The sequence below is a fragment of the Typopeltis vanoorti genome, chromosome 11 (assembly GCF_054136105.1).
Source record: "Typopeltis vanoorti isolate ZY-2024b chromosome 11, IOZ_Tvanoo_1.0, whole genome shotgun sequence".
NCBI lineage: Eukaryota > Metazoa > Arthropoda > Arachnida > Uropygi > Thelyphonidae > Typopeltis > Typopeltis vanoorti.
In genome coordinates this window covers 38,721,738-38,742,272 of record NC_143559.1, presented here as the reverse complement: position 1 = coordinate 38,742,272, position 20,535 = coordinate 38,721,738, and the positions used below count along the sequence as shown (strand labels likewise).

Below are 20,535 nucleotides of genomic sequence, written 5' to 3'. Positions count from 1 at the left end.
CCTCAAAAAAGGATATTGGATGGATATTAAGACCGGAACAGACCAATATGGTCTATACCCGTAATTAGTGTCATGATGATGAGTATTGATGGACCCCCCCCCCCAACGTCCATGTTTTGTCTCCCCCCGCATTGCGATTTGTTGTTCAGCGACCCGTTGGCGCCGACTTCTTAAGAGAAAGAATACCAAATCATTTCAAAAGATGTACTTTGACTGCTTACATTGGGAAAGGACTCAAGAACATGGCATCGCCTGCTGGAATACAAGATTTGAGATTTTGGCGTTTTTGTTTCAAGCGCTCTTCAATCCGTAATAGTGCGTGCTAATCTCAAATATTCTTTGAATTGTAATGGAAAATTCCACTGACTAAAATTCCAAGCCTTAATTCCACTCGAATTGAAATCGTGTTATATTACAACCGGGATCGATAAAAAAACCAGTTGCTTGCTACATGGTGTTACGGAGGTAGAAGAGATTTCCCCTCTGCGGGAAACCCGGTTTCTTATTTCTCCTCAAATACAAACCTGCCGGAGAACACACTCAAAATATAATACACGGGCTTAAAGTCTTACTTTTGCCTTAATACCAACCAAATTGTTTAAATACATGTGCTATCTAAGCACATGTATTTAAGTTTATTACAAAGATGCCATAAAGGTAGTGGTGGTAGGGCGATATATTTTGGATAACATGGACTGAATTAGTTTTTCTATGAAGTCCGTTATAAGCATGCTTCCATCCTGTGAGTCACTATCGTCTCTATACAAACTGAGAAACTACACGATGGGATGCGTTTTCCGCCAAGGACACTCCCCCCCCTCCTCCCCTTCTTATACATATTAATATTACAATAGTATGGCTGCATTCGGAATGCTAACTTAACTGTAAAAATTTAGGTCAACTGGTGATCAATGTTAAAACGGGCCACGTGTGCGCGGTAGCAAATAGTGTGGGTTTAACAGTTCGCATTATGTCAAATGATATTACATCAATTGACAACCTTTTCAAGTAGAATTACTAAGTATTGTTTAACAAAAAACTCTGTTAAGAGAGTTGCTACTGAGCCAAATTTAGTAAATAAATACGCATCTCTAAAATTAGCTGCTGGTCAAGAAAAACGACTTGGTTGGGACACATACGTAGAAGTCGGTGGACCGTGGGTTGTTTATCATTGATCTAGGTCGAAAGAATTTTCTGTTGGCTGAAGTATCTACACTAAGCACTTAACTCAGTTTTGTAGATCGAGATTTTAAATTGCGAATGGCTTTAGTCAGGAATATGTATTGCTGTTTATATTCTGCCTGTATAATAACTCAATACATCCGTTATAGAAACAATTTCGAGAAATTGAGCGTTATTAGCGAATGTGAGATAAAAAAAAAATTACTTTTGATAGCCACAAGTTCTTGTCTGAGTTCATTGACCTTCCTTGTTTGATTTTAGACAAGAACTCGTAGCTGTCAACAATCTGTCTATCCATCTTCGTCTCTATAGGCTCAGGTTTGTTAAATAACTATATTAAACTATATAATTTTAAATACCTTTCCGGAGAAGACATCATAAGAATCCCTTAGTCCGATTTCATCTCCGTAAAATAGCGACACAGTCCCGGGCAACATCATGAGCAGAAATATGGCACCAACGCTGTACTTTTCATCCAGTCTCGTGGCTATTCGCGCAGTCTCCACACTCCCCACGTGCCACGATATCCACGGCATGTGAGGCACTCGATTCCACGAGTCCGCTTCCAAAAGTTGACTTTCGATGTCTTCCGTTCGATTAATCCGCACGTTAAGTCTCACATCCAAAAGGTCAAAGTTCGCAAACACCGACCCCATCAACGGAGAATCACGCGACTTCAAGTATCCCAGAAACGAGTGAGAGGTCATCATCACTCGCCGATGCGATCCCACGCTGAAGTTGTTCAATACACTGCGCCACTGGCCAATGATGACGGCCATCTCTTCGTCGTCCGACAAGTGTAACTGTTCCACGTGCTTCATGTAGAACCCGTCCACTCCTTTGTCCAACCAGAACTTCAACACTTGTTTCATTTCTTCTTGGACCAAAGGGTTGGACCAGTTGAGGAACAATTGGCTGCCGAAAGTTCTGTGAGGAACAGTCCAGTCTTTGTTCTCGTAAGTGTCCGGGGATTCAAGTGGGGGTTCGTCCTGCAAAAGAAATAATAAAAATTGTATTGTCATCGAATTCATAGAATTTTAAAATATAAGTCTATGAAATGTGGCTGTAAAATGCACTACATTCTATCATAATTAACTTCTGAGCTTCCTCCTTAGTCCTGGGCACGTGGCTTTTGTCAGGAGCTCTTAATACAAACAATTGAATTAAACACCATCACACATTTCAAAATTTCCTAACAATTATTGCATGAGCACGTTTGCTTGTTCTATGCTTAACAATAGTTCATTGTTGCAACGAACTAAAGAAAATATTTGTATAAAAGACATCAGAAATTGAACAATGTATGATGAAAAATGGATCACTGAGTGTGTATAGCGATGGCGTCAGTGATCAAACGAATATCTTAATATTTTAAGGACTTAATCTGAATGTAGGAGAATGAAGTTATTCATTGATCTGATTTTCGTAAACTAGTTTGTAACGTGCAAGATTATAACATTGTCGTTATGATCTTGCACGTTATTCAAGGTGGAACGTTGGTTGCCATGGAAACATTACATGGCATTCATCTCTATCAACAGAGGAACGTTTTGTATATAAAGTACAGGCATATTGTGACTACCGAATATTGTTGTAATAGTTCGTATACTTCCCATCCCATCTCTTAGCCACCAAGAAGGGGAGGAGGCGTGCCTGATCAGCGACAAGGGATAGGTAATCAGCCATTGGTCATAATTTGACTGGCCTGTGAATTTCGGCGCGCTATCCACCTACCCCACACCAGAATTAAAGTTTTATAAAGATCCACTTTTTCCCTATAAGTTGAAGCAACGTCTGCATGTGTGCTATATAATTTGGATTCGAGAGCGGAAATAGTCGTACGTATGTTAATACCAAGTAAAAACTCCTTGGCAAACCAACATAATTTATGACACTCTATTCATCTCTTAATGATAGGGAAATATGGAAGCATAATAGTTCTCTGAAATAAACAAAATTGTCACGTGTAGAAAATTCAACTTTTGTTGTTTGCTCAGTACAGACCAGAGATTATGTGGTTCGACCAAGGAAGAATACAGTCTGCTTATTTAAAAATTAAGAAAAAAATCTTGTTGGGAAATCTGGGATTATTTGTTAAAAGCAAAAGTAGCATCTTTATGATACCCCCCCCCACACACAAAATTTGTTTTAATCTATTTTTAAAGCACTAAGGGCTACACTATCTGCCGAAAAAACTAGCTTTAGGGACTAAGATTTGAACTTTCCGAGCCATATCAGGCCTTATAATAAGTAGGATGGCAATATCAAACTGGCTGATGAAAATTTCCTTCAAAAAAAAAAAAAAAACGTGCTGGCAAGCATCAGTTACTCCATGTCAGCGAATGTATTATTTGGTTTGAGACGTGATAGAGAAATCTTTTGCGAAGTATCATACACGTCGTTCTAATATCACAGCCTGGAGGAGGGTGGGAACATCCCATTGAATCAAAATACAACTACTATGTTAACATAACTTGGACATACATTAAATATACTCGCCTATTCTGTATGTTTAGGAGATTCTACAGGAAAGAAGCTTTAAAAAAAAATAGTGCATGTCAGTTTGCCAAGCTCTCAATCAGAAGAACCTCCGTATATAAATCAATAACATGGCTGTCTATAGGAGGCCAATACAAGTTGGCCTCTTCTTAAAGTACACACAGAAAAAAAAATCGAAAATGCATCTTTACTGAGTAAACACTTCCAACTACTTTCTATTCATTGCTAGGGATTCCCAAAGTGTAATGCAATGGGCGCTTGACATGAGTATTTTCTTACTACAAATCCCTAGTGGGCAGGAGAGTGCACTCCAACCACCTGTCGACTTTCCAGCTCAGACTCGGGAATGATGACAGAAAACCCCCTCTCTGGGCAAAAGCTTCTTCGCCTTTGACATTTGACAATTTTTTTTTCTTCTTTTTAACTCCAAGGAAAAGATATTACTAATTTGTGCATGACGTTTTAAGTAGTTCAAAATTTATATTATAAATTTTTATCCTTGTTTTCCTTATAATTTTTTATATCAAAGATTGATTTGAGATTTAAAAAAATTGATCTTAATGTGATAACGTTAACACCCCTAACTAACTTTAAAAAAATACTAGTAGTAGCTGTCTCGTCTCACAGGCCAAGAGGCATTGCTCTACGTCATTCTATAGATAAGTTTTTAAAAGATAGCCGAGTGTGAGAGCACGCAATAAATAGTATAATGAGATTTAGTAATCGATGCCATCGATGTTGGTTTTATATTCATTTCACGCCGATTATTTATGAACTTAGTATTCATAATGAACATGACAAAGTTTTAAATTATACTGTTTAAAAGAATTTTTTATTTATATTATAATTAGCATGGTATTCACACACCAAATAATTAAATTCATCTACTGTATACTTTCGTTTACTAGAAATAAATAACTGTCACCGTGTGGTGGCCGGGATAAGAATAGCCCACTGTAACCCATGCATGTCGTAAGAGGCGACTAAAATGGACGCAGGTTTCGCTCTCTCAGACCTCTTCCGGAATTTTGCTCTTAGTGAAAGGGGGGGGTTGCCCCAGAGAGCATTTTGCGTCTCTAGGGAAGGGTGTTCTCCGGCGTGGCCCGTGAGGGGCCTTGTCGGTGGACGCTTTTTCCTGGAATATGAGCGATGCTGCTCAGTGGCGGGGGTGCCCATCACTGAGTGGAACCAACGCTGAGTTGGACGGTCTTTCGGCTACTCGTGGGGAGTGGTCCGGGGGATAGTCTTAATTTTTAGAGGTGGCTTTACTTAAAAATCCCACTAGAGCCCATGCATGCCATAGGAGGCAACTAAAATGGGTACCCTGGGAGGGTAATGGAGCAATGCTGTAGTCAATGAAGTTTTAACTGAGGCTCGGCTATTGCTGTTATCCTTCTGCCATGATCTGAGCTTATAGCTCATTACACCCCATCCATACATTTTCTTCTACGGATAACGGGGAATATGAAAAGCATTCTTGCTTCACCCATCTATCCCCCCCCCCAAAAAAAATTAATAACTGGATGTTGTGGAGTAGATATTTCTTTGGATCACAACTACATGGCCTAGGTAATGGAACGAATCAGTTTATATAGCTTTATTGAAGAAAGGCGATGCAAGAGAGTGCAAAACGTACAGAATTATAGCACTGATTTCTCATACAAGTAAAGTCTTACTTAAGATCATTCAAAAAAGACTGGAACCATTAATAATGAGAGAAATGCCAGATGAACAGGCAGGATTTCGAAAAGGCAGAGGAACCAGAGATCAAATCGCCAATGTGAGATGGATAATAGAAAGAGCACAGCAATATCATAAGAATGTCTACCTTTGTTTCCTTGACTATAGCAAGGCTTTTGACTCTGTAGATCACTTGAAACTGTGGAATGTGTTAAGAACAATGGGAGTCCCAGAACATTTCATTATCCTTCTGAGGAATCTTTATTATGAACAAGAAGTTACTGTCCGACCAGATCTTGGATAAACTAAGTATTTCACAAAAGGTAAAGGAGTGTGACAAGGATGTATTTTATCTCCGTACCTGTTTAACTTGTACAGCAAATACATTTTAAGAATGGCAGGGCTGGAGGAGTCTTCAGTTGGAATTAAAATTGGTGGAAGAAATATTAATACTTTGAGGTGTGCAGATGATACCACCTTGCTAGCAGAATGCAAAGAAGATTTGGAGGAACTTATTATGAAAGTTAAAGAAGAAAGTGCTATAAATATGGTTTTGTTAATTTTTGTTAATTTTGTCTTTTTGAGGTTTTGTTAACCTCAAAAAGACAAAAGTTATGGCAACATGTGAACTTAATGAGAAGCATTTAACAATTTTGTGCTCCTAGGATACCGAATTGATAAAAATGGTTACTGTCCTGAAGAAATTAGAGGATTATTACTCGGAAAGAAAGCAATGATAAATTTAACCAAGATCTTTAAATATATTAGCCTCGCAACAAAAATTAGAATCGTGAAAGCAATGGCATTCCCTATGGTACTGTATGGATGCAAAAGTTGGACCTTGAGAAAGAGTGAAAGAAGAAAGATGGCTGCATTTGAATTATGGGTTTGGAGATGCTTAATAAAACTATCATGGACTGCAAAGCAAACCAATAAATCAGTGATAGACAGAATAAAGCCATATTGTTTCCTCGAAGTTATGATCATCAAGCAAAAATTGTCATACTTCGGGTATATTATGCGAGCAAATGACAGTCTGGAGAAGATGATGATGCTTGCTAAAGTTGATGGAAGCAGAAGAAGAGGAAGACCAAGAATTAGATGAGTGGATGGAGTTAAAGAAGCAACTGGAGTGCGCCTGGAAATTCTGAAAATATGACAGATTAGAATGGAGAGTGTATGTTCATAGAATCACCAGGAGTTGAAAACGACTCCATGGAACATAAAACACAGACATTTCTTTAGTGTCAACAATTCACTAGACAGGAAATAAGCAAATATTTTTGTATCTCGAAGTTTTAATAACTTAATATTTTAGAAACACATTCAACATTCCACATTTTTTTTTTCAATGCAATTCTGCTACCAATGGCTATATTTTAACCACATTAATCCCAACACTGTGTATATGAAAATCTAAGTTAAGACCACTGTAATTTACTCAGAATAGGAAAACAAGCTCAAATACATTAGACACCCATTTTCATCTAATATAAAATTTCTATTATAATGAAGTGCAACCGACAATAAAATATTTTGGGCCGTGAGATACGGTGATTAATACCCTTGGAGAGTAATGGATGGCAATGCTGTAGCCAATGAAGTTCTAACTGAGGCTCGGCTATTGCTGTTACCCTCTTGCCATGATCAGAGCTTATTAAATAGCTCAATAACACCTTATCCCTACCGCTACAGATAACGGGGAAGATGAAAAGCATTCTTGCTTCGCCCCTTTAAACCAGTCCTTATAAGGACTATAATAAAATATTTTAATTAGTGTAAATGATAACTAAATGAACATTGTTTTTAAATCCAAGAATTAAGTTGCGCATTACAAAATCTTGTATTCATATTTCCGTTAAAATGTCCCTGGGACTCAGCATTCACAGAGACAGAGAATTAGTCTGGAGCTTACGCCGAATTCAGCGAACTGTTATAATTGCCTCGCCTTTCATTTATTTTCAATTTAATTAAAACTTATTTACAGTGCAGCTCATGTTTTCCAGCAGCAAATTAAGTCGTAAATACGTGTTAATATATTACGTGTTAATCTACTGTGTTAATATATTAGTTAAAGATGCAAACCACGAATGAATATAATTATACTAATTATAATATTCGAAATGAGTATTCATCTTTATTCTTAATACTTAGTTCTAAATAAATTTTTATTAATAATTTTATAAAATTCTTATTACGATAACTATTAACGTTACTTGATGCGAAGATAAGGGATGAAATTAAAATGGAAACGTAGCTACTACATGTACGTCGGAAACTTTTGTAAATACATCCAACCGCACGGATTAAATTACTTTGATATAACGTCAAGGCATTGAATCACAAAAAAGAGGAATTTAGTTAAGTTCAAAATCAACCAGGCGCAGTGAACTTGGCTGTCTGCTCCACTGGTAATCCTTTTGCGTCAAGTGCCTGTGGCGTGATAATAAACACTTCGTAAACTGTTTCAATTATCCTTCAATATTGCTCTTGAAGGCCGTAAGAGAAAGCTTAGTCAGGTCTGTTAGGATAGGATTTTATTCATCAGAAAAATAAATGCGATTACCGAGAATAACTCGATTTAGTAAGCAAACAAATTGCGATATTGACTGGATTATTTCGTGTGTTGCGGGTGGGGAGAAGAAGCGGACAGTTGTATTTATCGCAACAAATTTTGAAAATTAGCTTAAGTATTGAACTTAAGTTAGTGAATGCGGTACTATCATGACTAAGGAAGGCTTAATCCTATTTAGATATTTGGTTATCCTCGCTGTAAACTGTGGCATCATCTGGCAAACATGCCACAAGAACACGCAGTCAATAGATAATACACTAGGCTTACATCACTGGCTTCTTTGGTCCTAATTTAAAACAACCAGCGTTATGTTTCCATAGGAACAATAAGTTTTGCTTGTTTATATCAAGAGACCAAGAATATTATGTATTTTGTTCAAAAATAACCCGTCTATAATGCAAAGTCGTTTGCACTATAAACAGTAAAAGGCGTGCATATCACTGGTCGAATATTTATAATCCGAAATACATACTTAGGATTTAAGAATTGTTTCTTAGAGTAGAAACCGGAAGTGAATTAATAACAGTAAAGGAAGTAACTAATGATGTATCAAATTCGAAGCAATTATTCGTTTTTCTTTTTGCGTGGTCTTATTTTGACGCAACTTGAGTCGAGTAGCAAGGCAGATTATTAAGTTGATTCCAATAACCTTGCAATAAATGTGAATCCTTACAAAACATTTTCTTTGACGATTTGTTTAATTTAGAAAGAGCTGCTAATAAAATACAGAAATATAATTCTCTTCCACAACATCTGAGGCCTTTAGAATTAGATGGTAATCAGGCAAATTTTAGTGGATAAAATGAGCGTGTAACAGTATCTGGTACATTTTTGTACTTAACAGAATTTGTGATTATTTCACGGTTATTATCTGTCTTATTTACTGATAAAGTTAATGGATTAAGCAAGTGCACGCAAGTGAGTATTATGCACATAATTTGCTATTATTAACTGCGTATCACAGCCAGCTTCTTCACCACCTGCGTCCCATCACTTAATCCGCGACGACTAGCATTGATTCCGTCGATTTCTGGCCTCTTTAACGTTCTTTACTTGACATGCTGGATGTTTCCACACTTCGGATTCAGGCTTCAAGATCTTCTACAACCAATGTAAGCACTGATATTTATTACAGTGAAGAATGGTAAGAACTATCTCACTTCAACTTCTTACACCTGTCAAAATCCAACTTCTTGGGAACTTGCATCTCCAGCTTTACCTGGCACAAACATATGCTATTCATAGCCTCCTACTCCTCCAAATTTTTGTTCCTTTTCCATTCAGTATACTACACTACTTCTCATCCTGTACGCATAATATACTGCAGGAATCTTTTAAATTCGTCCAACTTTACCGTTTTGACGCTTGGGACGTGTACCAAAATTCATGACGAAATAGAGAAAAGGATACCATGGACCAATAACAGCCCCTTCTCTCAGAGAACTTCAAACAACTTTCACATTGGTATGGAAGCCGCTCCACAAATATATAGATGTAAGAAAATTATCAAAGATCCTTCTTTCTTTTAACTTCTCCGCATGTCACACTAGTGTACTGTAATATTCTCAACCACTTGTGTTCGATATAAATTAATAGTAATTCTGAACATTGTTTAGGTTATATTTTGTCATTCAAACATATAATTAAATTATAATATACTGACCTTGAATTGAAAGTAGCACTATCGTGTAAATTAAACATTAAATTACTCCATTTTCTCTGTACTAGCCACTTTGAGTTTTTTTTCTCTTACCTTTTATAAGCCCTGAAGAAGCCGAACAGTCCCCTCGGCGAAACTTGTTGGTGTTAGATGTTTATCAATCATGGTCAATTAAAGATCAATATATTACAAGTTCAGAATTTATGATGATGATGTAATAATTAAAATAAACAAAATTAAATCTAATTCAGACCTTGAATATTTCATAGTACGGTTATGGGTAAGCGTCCAATAGATGTACGAGTTCATTCGACTTTATCGTTATTCCTCCGTAAAATAAAATTAACTTAAACTGAATTTATCTTTAATAAAAATGATGACTTTCATCCTTTTTTTTTTGTTATAGTTTACACACCATTTATTGTCAATTACTTTTATTTTTGTAGATGATTTACGAGAGATTCTGTTTTGTATGTCAGAGTTCGGTTAGAATGATTACCTCTGAGCATTTGTTCGTCCATTTCGTGCAGAACAGGACAAAGGAGGTGGACAGTTGAGATGTTAATCCCGTTGTATCGATTGATCTGTGAATGGCACTCTACACTTGCTGAAACACACGCGTCTTTAACATTTCATTCTCTTTTCATCACAGCGCAGCCTCCTTAGCTCATCAAGTTTCGATGTGGATTAAGTAGTCTTTGGTAATTACATTCCACTATCTCTCCTTGGTTGGTTAGAATTAACAAGAAAATGTTGATGCTTTACTTGGAGCGAAGAGAAGAATCTTGTTCCAACTTTGTTCCTTCAACGTCCGTTTTCCTTATTTCAATTTATTTATTTGAAATCTCAAAGAGGTGTGAATACTGTATTCGATAAATTATATTTAATATTAAACGTCATTAGTTATTCATTAAAATATCACTGTCTTTATATATACAAAACTATTTTTATTTTAAAAGTTTATTTACAATAAAAATTGTATATTAGTAATTTTCCCCATAAAACGTTGGCTTTTAGACATTAAGGCTTCTACAAACGTTAAGAATGCAATATCTGCGTTATTAGTTTGTTGATAAATTAGCAATAAACGGTTAAGTTATATAATTCAATGCAAAAAATTTACAAATCACGTGATTAGGAATCAATTGGTGCAAGATATCAAGATTTAAAATATATTAAAGTTCCATTTAGGTTTAATAGTAATGTTAATATTTCATATTTTTTAATTATGAATTTTCGAGTACATAAAAATACTCATAACTACAGAAAAACAAAGTAAAAAAATTAATGTACCAATTTTATTAACTATATTAACTTAACGAAAGTATAAAAAGAAATAGTATTTTTGCCCAATAATCTAAAAACTGAACATAATAAAGAAGAAATCCTATGATGAATTAATACACTTTAATTAGAATTAAATAATGCTGCTTTATGTAAAAACGTATTCCATAATTTTTCACCGGTTTGTAATGTAACATGCAACGCATTTTGGGAATTCTGATCATCGAAGCAGAAGGCAACAGAAGGCAATACTTGTCTACGTTGGTTGGTCGAGTCTAATCAGTAAATTAAGTCTATAAAACTGTGGCCCACTTCATGGATGAATTACATTTTATAACTTAAATGAAGACGATCCTAAACAAACTTACTTATATTTATTATAAATTTTCACGATAGAATCAACGGAGCAAAGTAACGTTGCAATATATCAGATCCTATATTATGGCAGTCTGTTCATAATTCCTGACATAAATACCCGATCGTAAAATGTAGCCAAGGATTATATTACCACTAAATCCAGTGTATGGTGTGCTTTACTTCCTATCTTAACGATGCCATTAAGTTTTATTTCTCGCTACGGCCCTCTTCTTCTATATATCTTAAGCTGTACACTGCGAATCGCCACTGGTCCGAAAGAATCGATTGCAATACACGAATTTTAAGTTAGTGTTCGCTACCGACAGTAACAGAAAGATTCTCTAATATAACCCTCCAATGCGAATATGTCATTGCTCATCTTTATATCTCTAAGGCACCATTAAATATCTGTGGTGTAAATCCTGTGGCTTTTAATTAGAATTCTAATAAGTTTGAAGGCGTACAAACTCGGAGGCTGTTAATGACTTCGATATTTCCATTTATAGTTTATGCTTTTAAACATTCATTGAATAACGGGAATATTTGCTTTTAAGATAGGAAGGCTTTTAATAAATTTTCTTGGACGTATAATAGCGAACGTCTTCCAAGCAGTAGAAACAGCACAAAATATATTTGTGCAGGTCATTTCGAAAGTTCTTGTGCGAAATATATTTACGAATCTTCAATATAAACTTCATTTTGCCTCATCATTCTGATAAGTCTTGACTTCCTGTTCAGCAAAACCTTTTTGTTGTTGCTGACGTCTTTGGTAAGTCGGGTCTCTTTATGAGAAACCTCGTCAATGATATTGTCTCCCACGAAATGGTCCTTCTATTATCAGAATATTTAGATGATATTTCATGTGCTTTGGTACAAATTCCATTGGGAATTTTCTGTGAAGCAAAAAGATATGAAGTTTGGAATACTTCCGTAAGGTGTCTATTTAAAGAAATCTTTAAATATACAGACTCGAAGGTTATTTAGGGATGCGTAGGTTTCTTATAGGTCAACGCATATTTTTTTTAACACTTTTGAGTATTAAAATTATGGCGTCGAGCTAAACGGTAGACGTTTCACCCGAAGGTGGTGATAGGGACTATAGAATATCCCGAAAATGCAATTGAGGAAGGAGATTAATTTTAGCAGCAGTCATGATCAGAGCAAGAAGACACCGAAAAGTGATAGTATACAGATGTTTTAGGTTTATGAATTCAAATTTTTCTCAAGCTTAACTAGCTTTTGCATCCTTTTTTAAATTTTTTTTAGGCTGCTTTAACTTGGTGTTTTTAAGGATTACTTGCGTAGTATCCTTTGTCTGAGACGTGTTTCTCCTTCAACGATTCATGATTTTATATCCGTTATTGGACTTGATTTAAAAGTTCTGTTTGACATTTGACGCTGTTTTAAAATAGATTGTTGTCTAGCATTTTGTTAAAGTGAATAGATGTTTTTCTTAAAAGGGTGAACGACCAGGAAATTGGACATCTACAGAACCAACACACGTCTTCATTAGTAAGTAGGGATAATCTATTTTTCTGCAACGACAGAGAAATCTGAACCATTAATGGAGAGGTCAGCCTTTTTCTCTTTCACTCGTACATCATAGTTTTATTTCTAATAGCATTTAGGTGAGTGACTGAACTTGTGTTGTTTGGTAAGAATGGGGTTTTTATTTATTTATTTTTCATTTGAGGATAGTCATCACAACTGTACATCATAAATTTTAAACAGGTTTTCTTAAAGCAGGATTTTTATTCAGAACATACGTTACCATTAGTATATTAATTAGATATTCGTATGACTGAATAATAAGGAAAGTGATTTAGATTCCTTTGATCTTGATATTTTTCTACGTAGTTTAAGCTAAAAAAATTGTTTCTTTTGCGAGCTATTGTAAGGCTGATTATCTTGTGTTCCATATACACCATGCTGCAAAAGTATGGGACAACTGCGTGTTTCACAAACTTTAGTTCATCTTGCAGGATTACAACGTCACTCTCCTGGGTAGACTTTCTACTGAATGCTTACGTATTTCGATCCATTCCTCCCTTAAAAGGGCAATTCGTTCTTAATTATGAATTGGCTTTCAAAAGATCAGGAGCCAACCTTTGCACCGAGTGGCAAACCAAGTTTGGCGCTTGGTTTTCCACTGGCAAACTAAGTGCAGAACTAAGATTCATTTGAAAGAGAAATTAGTTTCAAACCAGCGACTTTATTTTTTTTATTGTCTACCACCCACCGGGGATTGTGCATCTAAAGTATATTGGTACTGTGGACTGGCTAAGAAATTTTATTTATTTTAACTTGATATATATACGGTAATTATTGTAGGTGAGGATGCTATGAACTGCTTGTAAAGTCTTATGTTACATAGAAAGAATGCATAAATAATTCTAACTTTAACATTGTTGTAGTCCATGACGCATATAAGTGGCATACTCGCCAGAGAGCATTTTTAATCTACAACATGTCGTATTTATATCAAGCGATGATTAATTATCAGGGGCATATTTCTATCTGAGTCCTTAGAGCAGTGTTTCTCAAACTTCAGATATCCGCGTACTCCTTCTTAAATTTTCATTATTACCAAGTACCCCCTTATCAAATAATAAATAAAGTATATTTCATTGTAAATGTGTATTTTATTTGAATTTATGTTCATGTAAACAAAAAGTATGATTTATTTTAATAGAACAAAATTTGGAATAGGTTCCTCTTCATTTCCCGTCCATGAAAATCCACATTTCAAGTAATTTATATCATACTTACGAAGATTTTCCATCTTCTTCCTAGTTGGTTCTCTAGAGATGTCAGACGACACACCGGTATCAATTTAATTTGATCCAGATGCAATATCAACGTTTTCTTGTTGCTTACAGCTACTTGTATTTGCTATATTGCTCTCTTTTGGGGGTTTTATAAATCCAACCTTTAACCAATGATCCATGCTTAAAAAATTAAAGCATTTACTCGAATATAACTCTCACTTTTTTCCAAAATTAAAGCTAAAAATTGTGGTGCGAGATATATGCGGGGATTTTCGGAAACTAAAGTTTAATGAAAAAAATGGTGTGAAAATGGTGGGACTTACCAAGAAGCTCGTACTCCCTGTCGCTACTTTTGGCATCGAGAACAGTTTTCCTTGCGTACATCGTCAAAGTCATTTACCCAAATAGCTTCATCTTCTTTCCCATTATTTCAAGCAAAAATTACCAGTAATTTATAAAACTTGAGATACGTAAAGAAGCTATGAAGAAGTGCATATGATTGGCGCGGTATTAACAAAAGATCGCGCGGACCAAAGACAAATTAGCATTTCAACAGTTGAGTTGAAATGTTAATTCTGTTAAACCAAATTCTATAATATCTGAAACACATTGACTATATATTTCTTAGTTTTAACACGTTCACGAAGGGGTGCTGTCAAGCAAAACCATATATTGCACCGGCAACATATAGTTTTGCTTGAGTCTATACAGCAGTTTCTATTGAGGGGGAGATGTGATTCATTAGTAAGTGCCGTTTTTATCCCAGGTGTCTCTAATTGCACTATTTGTTGAGAAATATAATGATTCCATGCGTTAATGATGCATAGTCGAAAATTGTGGTACGCGTACCACACTTTGAGAAACACTTCCTTAGAGAAACAATTCACCAATGAATTAATAATTTCATTGGTGAACTCTATAACTACTTTCTGCACGTAATGTAAGCTATTAGTTAGTATTTCATATAACAAAAATTTGGGCACAAATCCGTCTAATCACTCGACTATCGCAGTTTATCCTTGAACTGCAGTATTTACAGTTTTAGTTTATTTAAGAGACACACAGTTGTCATTTTCATTTCTGTACAATGATGGGTCAGTCGTAGGATTTCCTCACTTTAGCCTTTGAGTTCACCGAACTATGTGGACAATTAATAGTTTAAAAACTTCTATTACTTAAATAACATTAATTGCCGTGCAATATAATAAAAAGATGTCTGTTCATTAAGACAAATGTGAAATTAATATTCTCCTCCTATGGCAACAGTAAGTTTTGCTTGTCTACTAAGGAGCACGTAAGAGTTTACTCGTCAAAAATGAAATAGGCGATTCTCCGTATTTCAGATGCTCGCCATTTAAAAAATAATGATAAAGAAAGAAATGTAATAGTGCGGTGTTTGATTAAATCAGCCTGCCTGGGGTGGCCAAGTGAGGGGGGGAAGGAAGACTCCCTATGCAAAGAACCTATAATAAGGGTTTTAACACAATGAAATCATTGAGAAGAATGCTTCTGGGGGATTTACATATTAAAAGATGTAAATAGCCGTGATGCTAATTATAAAATGACTTAGGAATTTTTTTTTTGTCTTTACTAACACAGGAACTGTTGAAACAATAGGCCGGTTGCACACACACTCATTTTAGAACATACCTAACCAATTTTATTTATCGTTTAAAGTTTTATGGAAGATAAAAAAAAATCTATTTTTATTTATTTGTAATTCTAAAGGCCAACATCGAGGAGATAAACGAGGAAAAAAAAAGTGTAGCACTTCCTATGAAATCCTGATACGTGTTTGGAATTTGTGCACGTAAATCGAAATCGAATCACCTTTCTGAAATAATGTCAGTCATTCCGAAATAACATTTCGGCCGTCAAATTCTTCGAACACAAAGGGTACTAATGAAATGCGAAAACTCTGCACGGCAACAAAAATTTTCAAATAATTCAGAAGTTTACGAACACAAATGTTTGTTTACAAACCAAACACAAGTTGGAGAGAAAATAGAAATATAACTGAAGAAGGTGTTGCCAACACTTATGAATAATGGATTTAAACTTTTTTTTTTTTTTACAATGGTAGCGTCACCTACTAACACATTCAAAATCGAAGATGTCTTAACAAATATGTTCACTTTTGTCATTCAAATTCTAATTTAGAAAAGACTGATTATGCTCATCTTCTTATCAAATGTTTACAGGAAAATAGGCATCATTCGGTGCTTTAATATTGCTTGGAAGACTTCCAGGAACGAAGCAGCGCGAGATTTTTTTATTTATTTTTTTAATAACTGGGCGATTTAGTGTGGTTAGAGAAACAATTCAACGAAGTCAGTATTCTACTCAGTTTAATATCGTTTGTAATACCAAACAGTTCTTATTACTTCGACAAGTGATATTTACTAGAGAATTGGGTTGTGCGTTGTTTAGATTTCACTGCGCAACTCAAGTTATGCAGCCAGTATGTCTATAAATTGAGGTGTTTCACAGAGGGTTTGCATGTTATATGAATCGTACCTGTTTTACGCTTACGAATACTCTTATGTTTCGCCCAGTTTTCGCTCCGAAAATACGAGGATTTGAGACAGTTCTTTCCAACAGAAAGACATTGAAATCTATTGAGCTACTATTTTGCATCTTATGTGGGAAACAGAAATTGTATTGTATAAAACGTACAGTTTTCCTGAAGAACTGTGTGGTTGATGGGGAAAAAGTGTTTACATGACACTCCGTTTTTTTTTTTTTTTTTTTTTTTTCTGGGAGATGGACTGAGTCCTTGACTCTTTATCCCTTCGTCTGAATGAAGAAAATCTGTGTGGATGGGATACTATTGAGCTAAAAGCTCTAGTTATGGCGGTAACGGCAATAGCCGAGCCTCAGTTAAAACCTCCTTGGCTACAGGAGGGCTGTCCAAAGCACAGCCGGCGGGCCACTTGCGGGTTTTGATTTTCGCGAGCGAAAAAAAAATAAAATAAAACAATTTGAATCGAATGCGTATTAGATATTTTAATTCTCACACTAATCGATAATCTCGATGTTGGTAATTTTATTTGGTGTTTTTACATCACTATATACCCACGTGTTTTTCAAATATTAGATGTGTCAAAGAAGCGTTCTTACACTGTTTTGTTCCAACACGCATGCTCCAGGCACTCACGATGAACGTGAGCGCGCAATTAGCGTTGTTCGTTTGTTCAGCTTTCGAGGTTATGTCGCTGCTGCTCACCAAATTACTAGATACGTATTGAGATGCGGACCTCGGATTACCTAAGGTTGGACAGACCTGGGCTACAGCATTGCCATCCGTTTCCCTGGGTCTCCTTAATCATATTTTTCTTCAACTTTTCATGACGCTACGTATTTTTTTTTTGGGGGGGGGGGTGGAAGATGGACCGAGTCCATGACTCTTTATCCCTTCATCTGATTGAAGGAAATATGTGGATGGGGTGTTATTTAGCTATAAGCTCTGGTCATGGCTGAGTAACAGCAATAGCCGAGCCTCAGTTAAAACTTCATTGGCTGATATTAAAGTAAAGGCAACTCTAAAAATTAGGGCGATCCCTAGACCACTCCATAGTGGCCGAAAGACCATCCAACTCGGTGTTGGCTCCACTCAGTGACGGGCTTCCCCACCACCGAACTTAACCGCTCATATTCCAATCCAGGGAAAAAGCATCCACCGACTTCACCGGAGAACACCCTCCCCGGAAACTCAAAATGCCCTCTCAGGGAAATCCCCCCCCGAAATCTAAGTCTCCCCCCCTTATCGGGAGCAAAATTTCGTAAGAAACCCAAGAGAGCGAAACTCAACGTCCCAGGGTAACGGCAATGCCGAGCCTCAGTTAAAACTGCTTTGGCTTATAGCATTGCCATCAGTTACCATGGATCATCGCGGCTTCAATTCTCAGTATTCGGATTTATGAAACTTACAGATTATTATAATATGAGAAATTTAAAAGGTTTATACTCTTTTTTGTAGGACTAACAAAAGAATATTAATACTTAGGAATTTTTAGTAAAATATACGTTGCACTATTATTTCTTAGAGAAATTAAATAAATTTTAGTAATAAGACGCGTAAAATCAGTGCGCGCGTGCGCATGAAGTTACATCCATGATATGTGATATAAAAGAAAACTGTCATACAGAATTATTATTTTCACTATTCCTGATGTGCTTTGAAATGCAAATAATATTGTACCGAAAAAAATAGTTGAACTGAGTACATATTTGAATTCAGTTCCTCCTCCCCCCACTCCCAATCTCCTTTCCAGACCATAAATATCAGGCAGATATTTGCGTACTTCTCGAGAAGGCAGGAAGATATCTTCTTACCTAATGGGAAGTCCAAATGTAGTTTCCAGGGGAGAATCTTTTAAAAGTGAAAAGGAGAAGAGTCAGAGAGTGTCTGCCTTTAAATTCCTTTCCGTTAATATTATGCTGCGACGAATCCTAATCGAGTCAAGTTCAAGTCCGCACGGTGACATTCGTAATGGGTACCACGGGAATTCGGCTCGAGGCGAAAGGAACGCTAATGATGCCGCGCGTTTACGCATATGGTTGGTATTACCCGTGCTTGAAGTGTGCGATGTCGTACGGTAGCCGATTGTTCAACCAGTTGATTGACGAGCGGTTGTCGGACAAGTATATTGAAGAGATAACAAACAAAAATTAAATAATTTAATTTAAAAATTGTCGTGATAAAATTCAAGACAAATTAAAATGCGATGAAATAAAATAATTTTAAAAAATTTCGATCTCACGTGTAACCATGGTAACGTATTAGTCATCACAACAATCGAAAATTATCGTCATAAATGATTATACGATAATATACGCAGCCTACCTTTTTGTTCATAACAGTAATCATAAATGATCTTAGACTTTTAAAATTCTCTTTTTGAATAAAAAAATACTTCCACTGACCCACTTTAATCGCATGCTGTCATCAAAATACCTTTCAAGTAATCGTTTACGGGTTTAACAAGAATAGCGATAAGTTTAATACACTTCCATTATCGTCTCGTGCGGTGCATCATATCAATCTTCCATCCTTCATTGAAGGGGGGGAAAAGAAGCCGCGTGATGAAGGATGTGATGGAGTAGATCGCTTAGAGGAATATTGATTACCCGTAATCTAAAAAAAAAAAAAAAAAATGGAAATTATTCTCTATTGGATAAAAATGCCGAAAATAACAACCGGCATTTATAATTATAATCTACGTGTTTCAGTTTGAGAATTAAAAATAGTAAAAACCTATTTGATATTTTTTTTTCTTTGTTGTTGCAGGAATTACTGGGATTTTTTTCCAAATTTTCTTTTCTATGTTGTTACGAAGCTATTGTTTTTATCGTGGTACACACACAGAAATCTCAGATTTGTTTCGAGTGTGTTCTTCGGCCTGTTTGTCTATATTAAGGGTCCATTTTCTGACCAAAAAAACTGCCACTTTCGTGCGAAACGGGTTAACTCATCTTCGCCATAACTCTTATAAAGGGCTTTCTTGTTTTAACAAGATATTTGTCTTTCAGCTGGTTCTAATCTCGAACCAGCTGAAAGACAAATATCGCGTCGCGCTGTGGAGAGGTTATTGCACTAGAGAAGAATGGAAATGCATGATCGTAAATAGGATAAAAGAAGTATCTATTAACACAATTTACTTACCCAAAAGTTATCGGTGACATTAACATAAAAATTTTCGTATTGGCCCGGTCTGTGCAGAAGCCAATGTGCTGCCCAAGAATGCTGATCACTGGTCACCGTAGGATTCATGTCAATCACCACAAACATATTCCTCGAGTGTAGTTCTTTGAGTAAATACTCGAAGTGATCCATTCTTCCCAGATGAGGATCGACGTTGGTGAAATCAATGACATGTTCGTACTCCAGAGGATAATCTAGAGCACTAAATATGGAGTTGAGTCGTATCACATTGATGTTAAGATCGCGGATGTAATCGAGGCGTTGAACAACGCCATTCAAGTCTCCGAAACCGTCCCCATCGGTGTCTTGAAAAGAGGCTGGAAATATTTCGTACATAACCGTACCTTGCCACCATTCTCGCGGAGGGTCACAAGTCAAAGGTCCGGCGAGTAACATACCGACTACAACGCAGGTCATGCCGATGAGAGACGAAAACACAGTCACTAAACACCCGAGACGGATCGCCGGCCAGTTCCAACGTAAGAATGACACGTGGGTAGGATAATGATCGGGAGCGCGCTGATTTTCTGCCGGATGGTGAATGAGGGGTTTGGTCGGGGACGAATGGAAGCACTGAGCAGGCTTGGTGGGTTTCGCTGGACTTTGTTGTTCCTTTTGGAGCAGGTGCGTTGAACACTCCGGCTCCACCTCGACGTCACTGTCGGTGAATGAACTGACGACGCTGTTCACCGAGGATTCTGGAATGTCCAATAAACGTACGGATGAAGATTTTGACTTGTGAATGCCCGCAGTTGCTTTCAAAAACCTGCCGACTCCAGTCATGTCGCTGAAGTAGCTGTTGCGAAGTTTTCTATCGTCCGGTCCG

At 36.4% G+C, this 20,535-nt stretch overlaps 1 protein-coding gene across 1 annotated transcript in view; it reads right to left on the bottom strand.

Annotated features, from left to right (window-relative positions):
- Window positions 1-20,141, bottom strand: part of LOC150101451 (amino acid transporter heavy chain SLC3A1-like) — a 37,719-nt gene extending 17,578 nt beyond the window's left edge. The window contains exons 1-3 of the mRNA XM_090400798.1: window positions 19,671-20,141; window positions 12,708-12,722; window positions 1,542-2,171 (exon numbers count right to left, since the gene is read on the bottom strand). Coding sequence (XP_090256924.1) covers window positions 1,542-2,171; window positions 12,708-12,722; window positions 19,671-20,126 — 1,101 coding nt within the window. The 5' untranslated portion in view covers window positions 20,127-20,141. The remainder of the gene's footprint in view (window positions 1-1,541; window positions 2,172-12,707; window positions 12,723-19,670) is intronic.
- Window positions 20,142-20,535: the final 394 nt, after the last annotated feature.